Raw genomic sequence first — 18,196 nt, forward strand, 5'->3', positions numbered from 1 at the left:
TTGTAACATCGATCCCCGTTTGAATTGGATGGATCATCGGGAATTACGTTTAGATGCTGTTTTTAAAGAAAATAAAAAAAAAATACACCAAATCTAACAGAACACATTGGTAAAACTAGTAACTTGTAGAATTAATGTAAACAAAAGAGGAGGATGTAAAAAAATGTTCAGACTGTAACAAATAACATTAAATTTATTATAAACGATCATGTACCTTTTCATGTACGATATTCCCCTGAGCTACATTTTCGTACAACACGGATTTCCTATTATCAGACACGAGGAAAGATGTTAATAAAGAATTCATTCTCAGAATCGTGATACGTTTTTAGATAAAGTGTTTTATAAGGTGAGAGTACAGTATATGTTGAACGTAATAAATGGGATCGAGGGAGTAATTTTATTTACTGTTATTGTAGCATACATATAATTTTAACTGTTTTCAACTCACAAAATGTATTTTTTGGTATTTTCTTCAGCTTACTGCGTCACTTCGTTTCTAATTCAAAATCTGTCTATTAAAGAGATTACAGCGTTTCCTCCGATCGATCATCCGTCCAATTGAAACGGGGATCGAAATTACGACGGCCAGAACCGAGGTTCGAACTCCTAGCTATTCCTCAGACTAAAGTCGTCAGGCGAGACTTGACCTTCAGCCACTCTATAAGTCCTTTCTTGGTTTGTAGTGCCATCTGCACCGCCCCCTATCGTTCTATGAAGCTGTAAAGGCCATCTGCGGCTAACAGCATTAGAGTAGTCCGAAAAAAAACGTGATTGTACTCATTAGTTGTTATCTGCCCCGGCGCCATCACCATCCGCTGATAACTCCCTGACTCATTAATGTTACGCTAAAATTGTACCAAGATGATAACAATAAATGGACCATATTATTTGCATATTGCTTGCTCTGCTTTGCATTTAGGTGATGCCTAGTTTTCATTGAGATCGATCGCCTACTTCGTCCACGCCTACATTCTTCACCACAATATAAAAATAGTAATAATTAAAAGTCTTTATTGAGCATAAAAGAAGCATATAATTATAAAAAAAACAAAGCAACCTCTTATAGACAACCAGACATATAAAACAAAAAATGTACTAATTGTTACCTAAAAAGGAATGTTTCCTTACTAAGTCTTTATTCCATCCTTAATAAGTCTGTCTAATTAATGAAAGATTTGTTTTGTCGCAAAATTCTAATTGTATTGTCTGGTATCTTAAATATTATTACTTTAAGGTTTGGTAGTTTGATCTAGGTAAAATAAAAAATACCAGAGCTCCAACTAAATGTCTTGCCCTTTTCTAATATGTCGATAGAATAAAAAAATACTGTTCAAAAGATTATTTATATTCTGTTAGTAAATCTATTAATCTCTTTATTCAACAGCTTTTTCAGCGCCTTCTAAAAAACTGAACTATTATCAAATTCCGCGTGATTAGAATATCCACAGGCTGTCTTTGAACATCTGTTCCGTTGGATCTCCCTGGGGCCCTATGGGCGAACCTTTAGTCCATTAAAGTTTCAAGGTGACGATCAGAACACTTTGGCCGCCCGCCAACATTCCCATCTCAGCACATAGTCCGAGCAGGCCGCTATTAGCATTATATCAAACATTGTTAGCTTATTAGATGATACGAGCGGTATGTAACAGGTAGTGAACAATTTTCTACATCTGGCGTTCGTGCACGTAACACGATTCATGTTTTCGCAGACCAGCTATAAATAGCTTAATTTATGAGACTTCGACGCAATTAGTTACGATTTTGCAATATCTGTCTCGATATTTGTTGTATATATTTTCTTTTGTGCAATGCTTTTTTCACACTACATGATTATAAGGAAAAGAATTTAAATGTTTACAATTCTGAAGCATACATTACAATTGTAAATGGTTTTAAAAAAATAATCTGTTTTTAAACATTAGCTGAACCAATCAACTGTGACGGAGAGCGTATTACACAAGCAACTGGCACCACGCGAAGGACGATCTCTAGAATCTGCAATCAGTGTTCAATCCAATAATTAGTTTGCTCACATTTGCAATTCTAATATGAATAATTGTGAACATCCTTTACATTTATGAATTCACTTGATTATATGTAATGTTTTCTTTAATTAAATAAATCTTTCCTTGTTACAGAAATGTGAAATATCGCGAGCCAATGCGGTGGGTTACCCTCATTAGGACTGGCTGGTGCCTCATGCTGATATCAAATCGATAGCCAGGGCTGTAAGTTATCAGACAGTATATATTTATTGATATTGTTCAATGTTTTAAGAAAATTCTCACCATCGGGTACCTTGTGTGAAATCTGTGTTTCGTGTATAGGAATTTCTTTCTCATTTATTTCTGCCACCAAGGAGCTTGTTTTACACGTTGTGTTCCGGTTTGCAATGAAATTACAGCTTACTTAGGCGTAATACCTCAGGCATTATATATGAGAACGTTTAATTTCATGAGCGACAGAACGTATTTCGTCGCATATCATATAGCTGTGTCCGTTTATAGGGAAAATTAATTGCTGGTATTAATTTTTAGGTCTGTTTAATGCAGTTTAATAAGTACATTGACGCAATCGTAATAACCTGATAATCATAATCTTTTAAACACAGCTTGACGTTGGGCATTTTATCATCGCTGGACTTTAGATCGTCTTTGAAGTCACATGTTTAGGTTACTTACCCAAATTGTACGCGGCAAGTTGTTGATACTTGAATGGTTTCCTGTAAATTAATGAAGTGACGACTGTGTCCAATATTTGTCCAATGTTCACTGAGCACTCCTATGGTTTCAGGCTTCACAGCCAAGTTAATTAATACGATCTATTAGTTCCATCGGACTGAATAAAATTTTCATTGTTTTGTTGCTGGCAGCTTGTCTACCATTCTTTTTATAAACATTGTATGTTTGATATCTGAAATGAAATGATATTTATTCACTAGATGTTAAAAAACTAAAACACACATTAAACAAACAAAAAAAAAAACTCAAACATTGCAACAATTACAAAAAAAAATTACAGTTATCATTTATTGTTATAAAATTACAAATTACGTGTGTGTGTGTGTGCGTGCATGTGTATGTGTGTCGAAGCATCTACCGAATTGGTCTGTGCTCATCATAATCCTGCATTTTATATGTCACTTTTGACTATTTCTTTTACCTCCTTCGCTGTGTGCCCTATTGGGAAATATACACATTTATTACTATTATTTGATTTTTAATAAAATAGTAGTTGTGTTCCCGCTACAGTCTCAATTTTTGTTTGTATTGTGCGAGTAAAAGGGTCCAAGTCTAACGCTATTTCATACCTGATTGGAACAACTTACCGTCGATTTTTTTCTGCTATAGGCTGTGGGGAAATAATCCTTATATATAAAAATTACGTATCACGTTGTTTGTCCGCGATGGACTCCTAAACTACAGAACCGATTGCAAATTTGATTTGCACTTTGTGTGCAATTTGATCCAACTTTAAAGATAGTGTAGCTTTCATCTCAATATATGGTCGCAATATATTTTATTCAAGAACTTTAGCCACAGCAACGCCTGGCTATTTCAATTTTTGTCTGTCTGTCCGTTTGTTCCGGCTAATCTCTGAAATGGCTGGATTTTGACGGGACTTTTTTTGGCAGGTAGCTGATGTAACAAGGAGTAACTTAGGCTACTTTTATTTTAGAAAATAAAGTTAAATTCCACGCGGACGAAGTCGGAGCTGCAGCTAGTTGTATAATAAATGCCTATAGTTTTAAATAGTTTATTATAATAAAGACGAATTTAAACATAAATTAAAGGATTTATTATTAAAGAAGTGTTATTAATAGTTATTATACAATTAATGATTTATAAGATAAGTTTAATGGACATGACATATAAATAATTATTAACAAATTGATATTTTCCTTATTTAACATGAATTTATTTTAGACATTCGATTAATTAATTATAAATTATGTTATGTAAAAAAATTCATAATTCAACACAATGTAAATTATTATGAATAAATTTAATTTAATGTTAATGATTGGATCGGTGTTTCCCAATGGTACGCGTACCCCCAGGGGTGCGTGATGTTGCATCAAGTACGTGCGGCTATCAGTAAAACAAACATACACACTCACACACTCTCACATTTATAATATTAGTGTGATTGCTACAATAAGGGGTACGAAAGGTTTGAGGTCTTTTTTGAAGTGGTACGCAGCAAAAACTATTTGGGAACCAGTGGCTTAGATGAATTAATAATAATATCACAGGACAGTTTATACAGCGTCATCAAATACACTATAGAATTCTCACAGTGACTTCTCTGTATATCATGGAGATCGGTGTATTCGGTAAAAAACATCCAAAAAAAAATTCATTTGAATACAAACAAAATTAGTTTTTTGTATTTGTAAAATTCTCTTCATCAAAAAAGTTGCTATTAAATACATAAAAATATAAAAAAATCCCCCGTCAGTTTGTTTAAAGAATTGACCATAACATTTTTTTAAATACACAAATTCCGAAATTGGCTAATTGACAATTGTTTTTATACCATAAATCTACATATTTTACATAGAAAACTAGGAGTTGTATGTACCGACACAAACAATCAAATAATGTATACAAATGTTTGATAGTAAAATTAATGGTATTGTTTGATATATTTGTATAATATTGATTGACACCTAACCAAAATAAATGTCATGTTTACCTATATTTGACATATAATACAATTGTTATAAATAAATTAAATTTAATGTTAATGATTAAATGAATTAATATTATTATCATGCCAAAACAATTCATACAGGTCAATTTTATTAATACTGACATTCTTGTTAATATTTATAGACAACTTGCTATGCAAATAAATACATTTCATTTCATTTCATCTACCGTGATAATGCTGAGTTTATATTATAGATAGACAATAATACAATATACAAAAAAAAATTCACGAATACATACATATTATAAAGAAAACACCCAAACGAATATAACAATCATAATCATGAATACAAATGTTGATGCCTTATTACGAGGAATCGAACCTGCGGCCATGGGTACATGTATTATATATATAAACCTTCCTCTTGAATCACTCTATCGACTAAAAAAAGCGAATTTGAAATGAAAATTTTTAAAGATTTAAGCATACATGGACGGACCAGACAGCAGAGTTTTGTTTTATACTATGTAATGATGTTGACACACATACAGCGCCATCAACTTTCACGTTTACTAATAAGACTTTTGAATAATAACAACTGATATGAATACAATTTTTTTTTATAAATAAATAAATACATAACATTAGATAACATACATAACATTTATTAATTTTTTTTATAAATAAATAAATAAACACATAAGGTTTGGAACCACACTATGTGTCTGGCTACGAGCAGCGCAAGTTATAATAATGCTACGAACAATATATGGAGTTTCTTAAAATAACGAATTTGACATGAAAATTTTTACACCTTTGTTACCTGGGGATCGTTCTTACCTGTGTTGGGGACACACATACAAGAACTTTCACGTTTACTAATAAGACGTATACTGGTCGTCGTTGGCTCTTGGGCTATAAGTTAGACCCTTTAATTTCCTTCCTAACAACTCAAGAATGATTTAGTTATCAAAACGTCATTAACCACCGCCCCTTCATTTGCAGGCTAATAACTCCGGCAGCTATGCGACTGTGCCACGACGCGCAGCCGTCTCGCAGACGCAACCCTGATGCCAAGTTATTCACTCCACGTTTTACATAAATAGTGTATATTGAAATATTTGTGATTCATTTACAAGTGCGTTATTTTAACACACATGTGAAGTGTAGTGTTGGTGATCGTGTTTTATCTGGACTCCTCCGGTCGTAACCGATTTCGGGTGGCTCGGTGGACCGCGGCCCGATGTTGGCTGCGTCATGGCGTTCATGACGAAGAAGAAGCGATACAAGTTCGGCGTGCAGTGCTGCCTCGAGGAGTTGACAGAGGTTCCGTTCGTTTCGGCGGTGCTGTTCGCCAAGGTCAGGCTGCTCGACGGCGGCAACTTCCAGGAGCACTCCAGCAGGTTAGTCACAGTAATGTATTTTTTTTTTTAAATAGAGAATCTCTTTGTTGTACTCAATACTTTAGCGTTTGCGCCTGTGGTTTACGCTCGCTTCAGCAGAGTTTATTATGATTTAGCAAATTTTGATTTTAGTAGGTGTCATTAGAATATTATTATTGAAATATATATATTTTTAGAAATATATACAATTATTTATATAACAAAACATAAGACAAAATTACCGAAGAAACAAAAACAACAAAAATAAAAAATACGAAGACAATCAAAACAATATAAAACAGGAATAAAAGAACAAAACAAAACAACAATAGAGATAAAACAAAACAAATAACAGAAGATTAAACAAAATAACAAAACGAAAAGCAAAATAGAGACGTTCACAGTAATGTTGTAACATTTGCTATTGAGTATCTAAATATATATAACTCAAAGGACTGCCTGACATAGTGATCTAGTCAGGCTGCTCGACTGCGGCAACTTCCAGGAGCACTCCAGCAGGTTGGTCACAGTAATGTTGTAATATTTGCTATTGAGTATCTAAAAATCTAAATATATGTAACTCAAAAGTGACTGACTGACATAGTGATCTATCAACGCACAGCCCAAACCACTGGATGGATCGGGCTGAAATTTGGCATGCAGGTAGATGATATGACGTAGGCATTCGCTAAGAAAGGATTTTGATTAATTCTACCCCCAAGAGGATAAAATAAGGGATGAAAGTTTGTATGAAACTTTGTCAATTTTAAACCTATCGGGCTGAGACTTTGCATGTATAAAGCTACTATGACGTAGGCATCCCCTAAGAAATGATTTTGATAAATTCCACCATTGCAAGGGGATAAATTAACGCGAGCGAAGCTGCGGGTTAACACCTAGTTTAGGAAAAGAAACTATTATTTTATTCCACATCAAGAACCAATCTACATTTATATGTAGGTATTTAATTTGCTGGTACTAATATGTTGTTAATTGCCATTTGGCACGATGTATCTTTGTTAACTAAGATCGCGCAGTATTTGATTAGTTCTAATATAATTACATACTGCTTTCTAATTACCCATTGTACACTGTACACGTAGAATATTCCAGTGAATTGTAGTGTAAATACTAATATTATAAACGCGAAAGTAACTCTGTCTGTCTGTCTGTCGCGCTTTAAGTATAAAACGAATCAAATTGTAATAGATTGATTTGTTAAATAATATGTATAAATATAAATTATGTATAGAATTTATATTTATACATATTTATAGAGGAAGTATGAAAGTGGCACCGGTGTCAGAGAGGTTGAAGAGTAATCGTCTATCATGGTATGGACATGTAATGCGTAGGAACGAGGATAATATTTTAAGATGTTACAAATGAATGTGGATGGTTATAAGGGCAGAGGAAGACCGAAAAAGAGATGGATGGACTGTGTGAAAGATGATATGGTAAGAAAGGGAGTAAATAACGGGATTACTGCGAACAGAGATGAATGGAAACGAAAAACATATTACGACGACCCCAAATAAATGGGATAAGGAAGAAGCAGATGATGATGTATAGAATTTATATATATGTTCCTTTAATATTAGACATAGACACCTATATAAATATACATTGTAATTAAACTGGCTTTTAAAAAAAAGTAATTCAATTGAGTTTCTTGCCAGTTCTTCCCAATTGAATCTATATACCGAACTGGACGGTAGGGAAAAATTAAAATTATAATGTAAAAATTTGACGTTCATAAGCGGCTAAAATGTCCTACATGAATAAATGATTTTGAATATGAAGTGTATATTTATATGTGTCTATGTCTAACATTAAATGACAATGAAAAGGTACTTGAATATACTGTATTGCAATCGAACCTATGACCATGGGAAAGTAAGCCAACTACACAGCGAAGGTCGTAAAAATATCTCAATTTATAAAAGCCCTTTCTATCTGTATATATATAGTTTCTATCCACAGTTTACATCCTATAGTATCGAGTCGCTACTTATATTATAAACTCACTACATAGTATAAAACAAAGTCGCAATCACTATCTGTCCCTATGTATGCTTAAATCTTTAAAACTACGCAACGGATTTTAAAGCGGTTTTGTTTAATAGATAGAGTGATTCAAGAGGAAGGTTTATATATATAATACATGCATAATAATGTAGAGAAACACTGATAAATTTAGAGTTTTCTAATGTGATATCGTTAATAAACACATTTTTTTGTGCTTACATTGCAAACGCTGGCTGAACCCCATGAGATAAATCAAAATAAAGTACTACAGTATTGTACACCTTAAAAGGGTCGAAAAAAGTCCGCTATGATATATCATCATATCTATCTATCATCATAGATACTTATATATATAATAATAATAATAATAATCTCAGGACAATTCACACAGCGCCATCTAGACCCAAGTTAAGCTAGCTAAAGCTTGTGTTATGGATCCTAGACAACTGATACAAATACATAGATATATTTTTTTTTGTAAATACATACATATTATACATAGAAAATACCCAGACCGATACAAACAATCATACTCATGAATACAAATGTTTGTGCCGTGCGAGGAATCGAACCCGCGACCATCGGTCGTAAAGCGGTAGACTAGACCGCTAGACCACCGAGGTAGTCATAGATATAGATATATCATCATAGATACTGACGGACTATAGGTAGAATACTGACGGATCCGACTATTAAATTAATAGTCAGATCCGTCACTACTCTACGACTATGACGATATATGTCTATCTCTTATGGGTAACCCATAATAACTATTTTTTAATCTTTACATTTCACGGGACACAATGACCACGTGAAAGTAAGCCAGCTAGAGACCCAAGATCGTCAGTATCTCGGTTTACAAAAGCCATTTTTATTACTGTATCTATATTTATTAATTTGTAAACTTTACATCAATGATTATATGTAAAACTAGCTGTTCCCGCGACGTCGCGTGGAATTTAACTTTATTTTTCTAAAATAAAAGTACCCTAAGTTACTCAGTATTACATCAGATACCTGCCAAAAAAAGTCCCGTCAAAATCCGTCTAGCCATTTCAGAGATTAGCCTGAACAAACGGACAGACAGACAAAATTGAAATAGCCAGGCGTTGCTGTGGCTATTTCAATTTTGTCTGTCTGTCTGTTTGTGGTATTGAGATGAAAGCTATCCTATCTTTCAAGTTGGATCAAATTGCACACAATATGCAAATCAAATTTGCAATCGGTTCTGTAGTTCAGATCAGAGATTAGCCGGAACAAACGGACCGACAGACAGACAGACAAAAATTATATAAAATGTTATTTTGGTATATGTTCCGTATATATATTCATATTTATGTAGTAAAAACTGTTATTTCAATGTTATTTATATGTGTAGATGTTTTAACAGCAATCCTTGCACTAAGCAATATTTCCTTGCCCAGTTTACTTCCGGTGGTGTGACGTTAACCCAGATATTCCGCCCTATTTTGTTCATTGTCATTCACAGCAATAACCGGCAATGTCACACACAATGTCTAGTTCCAGTTTTATATCATGTCCGGACACTGATAGTGTTATATAGTTAATATATATGAATGAACTACCTGCCGAGGTTTTCTCGAGAGACTACAGCATGGGGTTTTTCAAGAAGGGTATATTAAGGTTTCTTAAGGGTCGGCAACGCGTATGTGACACCCCTGGTGTTTCAGGCGTCCATAGGCTACGGTAACCGTTTACCATCAGATGGGCCGTATGCTTGTTTGCCACCTAAGTGGTATAAAAAAAAATACATATATGTATAGAAGATAGTGTTGGCGCCATACTATATTTATCTTTATATATAAGAATAGAATAGAAAATCATTTATTCAAATAAACTTACATTGAAGCACTTTTGAATAGTCATTACATTTTTTTAATCTACCGCTCAGTCGGAAAGCTGTCTCATCACAAGAAGAACGAGCAAGAAACTTGCGTGTTGCTCTATTAAATAATTTTATTATTACTTTACATTTTTAAGTTTATGTGTGTGAATACAAACCACCAATTAGCACTAATTCAATTAAATACTCAAATAGAATATATATACTACTCTTACTTGACATTTATCCTTATATTGAGATGTAAGCTAAATATCTTATAAATTTAGTAAACATATCTCAAACGGTTATTTAGATATTAATGTCCAAAAATCGTCATTTTTATCACTGATCAACTATAGATCAAAATTATATATATATATATATATGACATAGGAAGTTCAAATTTGGCATGCAGATAGGTAATTAGGTACGAAATATACTGTAAGCCTTCGCAAGTTCTAAACATGTTACTTGTCGGTTCCTATTTTAATATTAGTAGTAACTAGCAATCGAAAGTAATAATTGTGTATATGTTTTACTGATAGCCGTACCTTGATGTTAGAACTTAGGCTACAGTATATTATCCGATTTAAGTTATAAGAAGAAATGATATTTTATATTGTTATAAATACATTTCAGGACAGACCATTGAACTTGGCACCCATTTAGATCTCACCTCTTTTGTCGTAGAAGTCAACAATCAAGGCATATATCATAATATTAAACTCGGCTATCATTTCACATTTATGTTTTTGATGGGATCCTATCTTATAAGTATAATTAGTAAATCATGGGATCTTAACACGTTTTATTTTATTATATATAGTGTTTCAACCGCCATTATCACGGGTAATGTAATGTACATTCAGCAGTTTAGCAGTTTAGTTGTGAACAAGTAACAGATATGTAAACACGAGAATATAGGTTATATCCAAACAAACAGTGTAAGCTGTTGACCATTTAATAATTTAATGCTGTGGTTCCCAAATAGTTTTTGCTGCGTACCACTTCAAAAAAGACCTCAAACCTTGAGTACTTCTTATTAAGCAATAACACTAATATTATAAATGTGCAAGTTTGTGAGCGTGTGTGTATGTTTGTTTTACTGATAGCCGTACCTCTTGATGCAACTTCACGCATCCCTGGGGGTACGCGTACCACTAGTTGGGAAACACCGATTTAATGTATTTGTAATTTGCACTCGTAAATTTTGCGTCACTTACCTACCTTTTTCTATGCATTAAAAATTGGACACCGACCCACCGGGATGTCGGGCTGCCCTCAATTATGTAGCGGAGACAGCTGGGAGCCGGGAGCCGGGCTGCGGACGCCTCCGCATTCCTCCGCGCCCCTCCCTAACTGCTCACTTCCCACTGCGCTACAACGAACGGTATCACTTAAAAATGTCACATGCCGTAATTATCTGGACTGCGTTTCTCCCTAACATTTCGTAGATTAAATAGAAAAATGACATTTTTCAATATTAGAAGCTAGAATTGCCTTTTTTATATGAGTCAAGTAAATTAACCACGCCGTCTTAATCTGTTGTAGAAATCATCATCATTGCCTTGTCTTTATCCCATTATTTGGGGTCGGCGCAGTATGTCATTCTCTTCCACTGCTCTCTATCGGTCGTCATATCTAAACATACTCTTCTTTTATTCATATCATCTTTCACACAATCCATCCATCTTTTCTTAGGGCGTCCCCTCTCTTTACATCCATCCACATTCATATTATACACTTTCCATAACACATGGTCCTCGTTCCTCCGCATAACATGCCCATACCAGCTCAATCTGTTACCTCGCAACTTTTCTATAACCGGCGCAACTTTCAAACTTCCACGTATATACACATTCCTTATTCTGTCATTCCTGGTAACCCTACACATCCATCTTAACATTCTCATTTCTAACATGCACACGCCTTTCGTCCATCCCTTTTACGGCCCAACATTCAGATCCATACAAAATGACAGGTCTTATGATAGATTTATAAATTTTACTCTTTAGTTTCAAGGGCATTCGGGGGTCGCATATCGTTCCCGAGACCTGTCGCCATTTCATCCTTCCCGCACTAGTTCTGTGCCTTACATCGCGGTCTATGTCGGCATTGTTCTGAATAATTGAACCTAGGTACCGAAAATCGGAGCAGAGCAGAAGCATTACACCGTTTAGACAGATTGGCTTGAAAGTTGGATGGCTGTTGCAGAAATATGTAGTAAAACTGTTTGTGAGTGGAAAAATGTATTTAATGATTATATGGTAGACAGTGAAGTGACATAATATATAATTTTGATTAAAGAATACAAGAAAACTTCAACAATATTAATATCAAAAGAGTTTCTCAACAGAATCATTAACTAAATACTTTTAAAATGATATATAATACTTCTGTGTAAATTTGAAACTTTAAAGGAAAAAACTAATTTAAAATAATTAAAAAAAAACTTTATATGTTTGTTTTATAAAAAATGTACATTTTTTAATACTGCCATTTTTCTATTCAACCAACAATTTGTAGGCTTACTAATATTATAAACAAGGAAGTTAGTAAATATGAATTGATGGATGTTTGTTACTCTGACGGCCGCGGTGGTGTAGCGGTTTAACACACCGCTTTACTTCCGATAGTCGCGGGTTCGATTCCTCGCACGGTGCAAACATTTGTATTTATGAGTATGATTGTTTGTATCGATCTTTGTGTTTTCTATATATTATTTGTATGCATTTACAAAATATATATATACAAGTTTTTGTATCAGTTGTCTAGTACCCATAACACAAGCTCTGCTTACCGTGGGACTAGATAGCGCTGTGTTAATTGTCCAGGGTTATTTATTTATTCTTTCACGCAATAACTACTAAATGGATTTCAATGAAACTTTAAAATAATATAGCTGATACATCTGGAAGTGGTGTACTTTTTAAAGTCAATGCATTTACCAATTCACCAATAAAAGCTCGATGATTTTCATAATTCGGCCTATTCCCGTCATTCTTACGAACTTTATCTAATTAATAATAATCTTTATTTACTGCTCACAAGGAAACTTACAATATTGAACAAAGTAACAAAAGTATGTATTTAATCTTACAAGCTATTCCTTGTGACAGTCTGGAGTCTGAACTAAGTCGAAACCTGTACAGATCTCCATGCTCTCTCCGAAGACTTACTGGTATTTAATAAATCAATTAAACTAGAACTTTTGAATAGTCATTACATTTTTTTTAATCTACCGCTCGTTCGGAAAGCTGTCTCATCACAAGAAGAACGAGCAAGAAACTTGCGTGTTGCTCTTTTAAATAATTTATTATTACTTTACATTTTTAAGTTTAAGTGTGTGAATACAAACCACCAATTAGCACTAATTCTATTAAATACTCAAATAGAAAAAATATTGAATATATAACCAACTGGTTAAACAATTAATAAGAGGAAATCGGTCATAGTGATTAGAGCAGACCAGTCCCTACAAGCAGCCAGACATAAGAAGAATGAGCAAGACACTTGCGTGTTGCTCTTGCATATACAGTAAATGTACATATAATAAATTGATTTTTTTATATATTTGGATTCGTAAATTCTTAGACTCCATTGCGATTTTATACAGTAGAAGTTTTAACAGAACTTTTCATTGTATAAAGGAAATATATTATACATAAAATACTATATTCACTACATAGTATAAAACAAAGTCGCTGTCGCTGTCTGTCCCTATGTATGATTAAATCTTTAAAACTACGCAATGGATTTTGAAGCGGTTTTTTTTAATAGATAGTGATTCAAGAGGTAGGTTTTTATATACAATACATGTACACCCGTGTGAAGCCGGGGCGAATAGCTAGTAATGTATATAATAGACTTAATATATGGACTTTGTTTAAACAATTTAGCAATTTCGCAATTTAAAATTTATGTCTGTAAAGTAGATAAGTTCTACAGCATCTGCACGTATTTCTGTATATATATATATATATATATATATATATATATTCGCCACATATATATAGTATTTCCAATGTTTACTACGAACATAACTGAACTGCTAGTATTCAAATGATATCGCTTTATTTCCGCGATGATATTAAAATAGATTATACAAACAGAGTAACACGGAAATTGAGCTCTCTGATGCTAAATAAAGAGATGCAAGTACACATACAGTGTTACAATGTATTACACTACCAGTATATATGTATATACAATGTTTCTATTTAAGACTAGCTGTATAAGCGACTTCGTCCGCGTGAATTAAACTTTATATTTCTAAAATAAAAGTAGCCTAAATTACTCCTTATTACATCAGCTACCTGCCAAAAAGCTAAAAGTCCCATCAATATCGATACAGCCATTTCAGAGATTAGCCGGAACAAACAGACAGACAAAAATTCTAAAAAAATGTTATTTTGGTGGTATGTACCGTATTTATATTCATATGTATGTAGTACAAGACGGTTACTTCAATATTACAAACAGACATTCCAATTTTGTTTATATGTATAGACTAGCTGTGAACTACGATTTCGTCAGCGTGAAATTTACCTTTTTTTTATTATTAAATTATGTAACGTTTCAAAAATAGTAGACTAAATTCCTCCTTTTTTGCTATCTGCGAGTGAAAGTAAAAATCGGTCCAGCCGTTTCGGAGATTAGCAAGAACAAACAGAGGGACAGACATAATTTTTTTTTAATTATACACAACTTCAAAATTGCTTTAGTGAATAGCTTTTAACTTAAAATCAAAGACACACTTTGATTTTATTTATTTGTATCGACAGTAAGGTAATCAAAATACCCGTAGTAGGGTGTTTTATGGAAAGATTGTTAAGAAACAAAATAAATTGTATAAGAACAGAACTTCGTAATATATATTTTTTTTGATGTAATATTTTATATGTGTTTAGTGAAAATCTGTTAATTTGAAATTAAAAGATACACTTCAATTTTATCTGTTTGTATAAGCTAGAGAAGAAATAAAAATACAAGAAGTACATAGTGAAATAAATAGCACTGGAACAGAACTCTAAACCTTTTTAAATTATTCTTTGATGCAAGTTTTATATGTATTTAGTTATAATCTGTTAATATGAAATTACAAACCAACACTTAAATTCTATTTATTTGTATATATATATATGTTTAGTTGGCAACGTTGTAAATATACAATTTCTTAGCGATACAATGTCAAATTCGCCACTCACGTGCGACCGTGTGACGAGATGATGAGATGAGTCATCTGGGATGACAACTTGACGGTATTCGATAATTGTTCTGAATTTTATTGTTCTAGTTTTATAATAGAATAGAAGAATAGATAATTTTTTATGCCATGTAGGTGGCAAACAAGCTTACGGCCCATCTGATGGTAAATAAACGTTTACCATCAGATGGGCCGTATGCTCGTTTGACGTAGCCTATGGACGCCTGAAACATCAGGGCTGTCACGTGCGCGTTGCCGGCCCTTAAGAAACTTTATACCCTTCTAGAAAAATCGCATGCTGTAGTCTCTTGAGATAACCTCGGCGGGTAGTTCATTTAACAATCTAAGTGTACCCGGGAGGAAGTTCCTCTGAAACTGCACTGTCTCGGACAGTATATAGTCGGACCACTATTTACAAGTAAACTTAATTTAAGCACTTTTGAATAGTCGTTATAGTTCTTTTAATTTATCGCTCATTCGGAAAGCTGTCTCATAACAAGAAGAACAAACAAGAAATTTGTATGTTGCTTTTTTAAATAATAGTAAGTTTACATTTTTCATATCGAAACGTGTTAATACAAACTACCAACTAACACTAATTTATTACGGTCAAATATAAATCTATACATCTATACATATAAATAAAATTGGTGTCTGTTTGTAATATTGAAATAAACGTTTTTTACTACTTTTGTCTGTCTGTCTATTTTTGTCTGTCTGTCTGTTTGTTGGGTTCCGGCTAATCTCTAAAATGGCTGGACCGATTTTGATGGGACTTTTGATTGGAAGGTATCTGATTGTAATAAGGTGTAACTTAGACTACTTTTATTTTAGAAAAATTAAGTTATATTCCACGCGGATGTAGTCGCGGGAACAGCATAAGAACACAATAAGATTAAATCAGTCGTAGTGATGAGAACAGACTAGTCCCTACAAGCTCTCGTTCACGAGTATGACGTATGTATTGTATGTAACATTCTATTTTTTATTATCTGTCATCTAATCTCATCTCTGTGTATAGATAAGCGTCATCTATATAAGCATCTTTGTTTATATTTGTCTTTGTTCCAATCACTTTGTTTATTTGTATATTTGTTATTGTTCCAATCACTTTGTTGTGTCCTATTTTGAGAATCGTAAATGGCGTGATATTTTTTTTTTTGACTACTCTAATGCTGTTCACCGCAGCTGGCCTTTACAGCTTCACCGGGCGAGTGCTGATGGCACTCCAAACCAAAGAAGAATTTATGGAGCGGCTGAAGGCCAACTCCCGCCTGACGATTGCGATTTTAGTCTGAGGCACTGCTAGGGGTTCGAACCTCGGTCAGGCTCGTAATAGAAAGAGCGGTAGATTAATAAAAATTTGATGACTATTCAAAACTGCTATTGAAGTAAGTTATTTGAATGAATGATTTTCTATTCTATTCTACTACTGTATTTCAAAGTGTATTATGTAGATATCTACCATCAACACCGTCCGGACAGGTGGTGGTAAGTTACGGCATGACATTGGCAAGTTGGTTACCTGCATTGCAGCACTGTGAAGGTCGAGGGTATGGCCAGCTGCCAGCCACCACACTGTTGTTGGTGTATGATATTGTTAGACCATTATTATTAGATACTCACTTGTTTTTTTTTCTATACTCGTATCGTGGATTACGTATAAGTACATAGTGTATTTTTTTTTCTGGATGATAATATGCATACCAGTGGAGGATGATAAGATGAACATAGTGTATTTTCTTATCTCGTGACATATTCACTAGGAATTTGTCACGATGGTTTCCAGAAGGAACCGCGTGGAGGTCGACCTAACCAGTTGACCATTGCGACAAATTCACTAGGAATTTATCAAATTCAAATATAATTTGTTCATGTAGGACATTTTAGTCGCTTAAAACAATATAAACGTCAATTTTTTATATTATATATCACTATGGTTTCTAGAAGGAACTGGATAGCGCTGTGTGAATTGTCCTGAGATTAGTATATATACATAAAGCTAGGCGGATGCTATATATCATATTTGTCCATGAAAGTAACACTTTAACAATGTTGCCAGTACAGTTAATAATAAATTAAATAAAAGTAATAAATACCCGTATAAATGAGATATTTCGTGAACGGATGTTGCTTGTAGAGATTGGTCTACTCCGATCGTCATGATTTATGATCATACTTAGGACTGGGTGACACATACGTGCTCTCTATTCAACTATCTTCAAAAAGGTGCCCTTTGAAATAAGATTACCATATTAGATTTGACGGCCTCGGTGGTCTAGCGGTTTAGCACACCGCTTTACTTCCGATGGGCCCGGGTTCGATTCCTCGCACGGCACAAACATTTGTATTCATGAGTATAATTGTTTGTATCGGCCTGGGTGTGTTTTTTGCCTCGATAGTTGTATAAAAAATATTTCAACTTTTAACAAGCGAGATACGTTCAAGTTTTTCTCCAGCTGCGAGTTATAAACTTACAGACGTACGTACGTTAAACAGATGTTTATAACAGATGGCTATAATTCATAATTTTATTATGCTTCTCATAATTATCATATAATTGGTGTGTCCATAATTTTCCACTTTGGACACCCCTGGTAAGTCTATGATAATGTGGAAAATCATGCAAGAGGCATACGTCCAGCAGTGGACAAATATATGCTGAAAGAGAGAGAGAAGTGTACAAATTGATTAGACTCAAGATCTTCTATTTACTATTGAAACTCTGCCCGAACTGCCAATTACATACTTGTTATATTCGAACATGCTACCCACCTTCATGATGGAGGACTACTGGCTGAAGGGTGTGGTGTATCGGCGCTACCGTGGCAGATTGCCGTCGTCAGTGTCGCGATCGCACATGCAATATCAATATATTAGTTTTTATAATATTATTTCATATGTATGTTAGTCTATAAGGTATTTATGATATGGGCCATGTAGCCTGAAATAAAGAAATAATAATAATAATAATAAATGTCCACCGAAATCGTTCCAATCGTTATGTCGGTGAACGGCGGCTCACTCCCGGGAAAGATGCAGAAAGCGGTGTGTGACTGTGCTATTGCCGTCGTCAAT

General features: G+C 33.9%; 1 protein-coding gene across 1 annotated transcript in view; it reads left to right on the plus strand.

The window, feature by feature from the left end:
• The window catches only part of LOC131846165 (uncharacterized), a 117,805-nt gene that overhangs the window by 33,768 nt on the left and 65,841 nt on the right, over window positions 1-18,196 (plus strand). Inside the window, exons 2-3 of the mRNA XM_059195404.1 lie at window positions 2,142-2,231; window positions 5,665-6,062. Coding sequence (XP_059051387.1) covers window positions 5,917-6,062 — 146 coding nt within the window. The 5' untranslated portion in view covers window positions 2,142-2,231; window positions 5,665-5,916. The remainder of the gene's footprint in view (window positions 1-2,141; window positions 2,232-5,664; window positions 6,063-18,196) is intronic.

Source organism: Achroia grisella, unplaced genomic scaffold (genome assembly GCF_030625045.1).
Source record: "Achroia grisella isolate CSIRO2021 unplaced genomic scaffold, CSIRO_AGI_Agris_v1 utg503, whole genome shotgun sequence".
Classification (NCBI taxonomy): Eukaryota; Metazoa; Arthropoda; class Insecta; order Lepidoptera; family Pyralidae; genus Achroia; species Achroia grisella.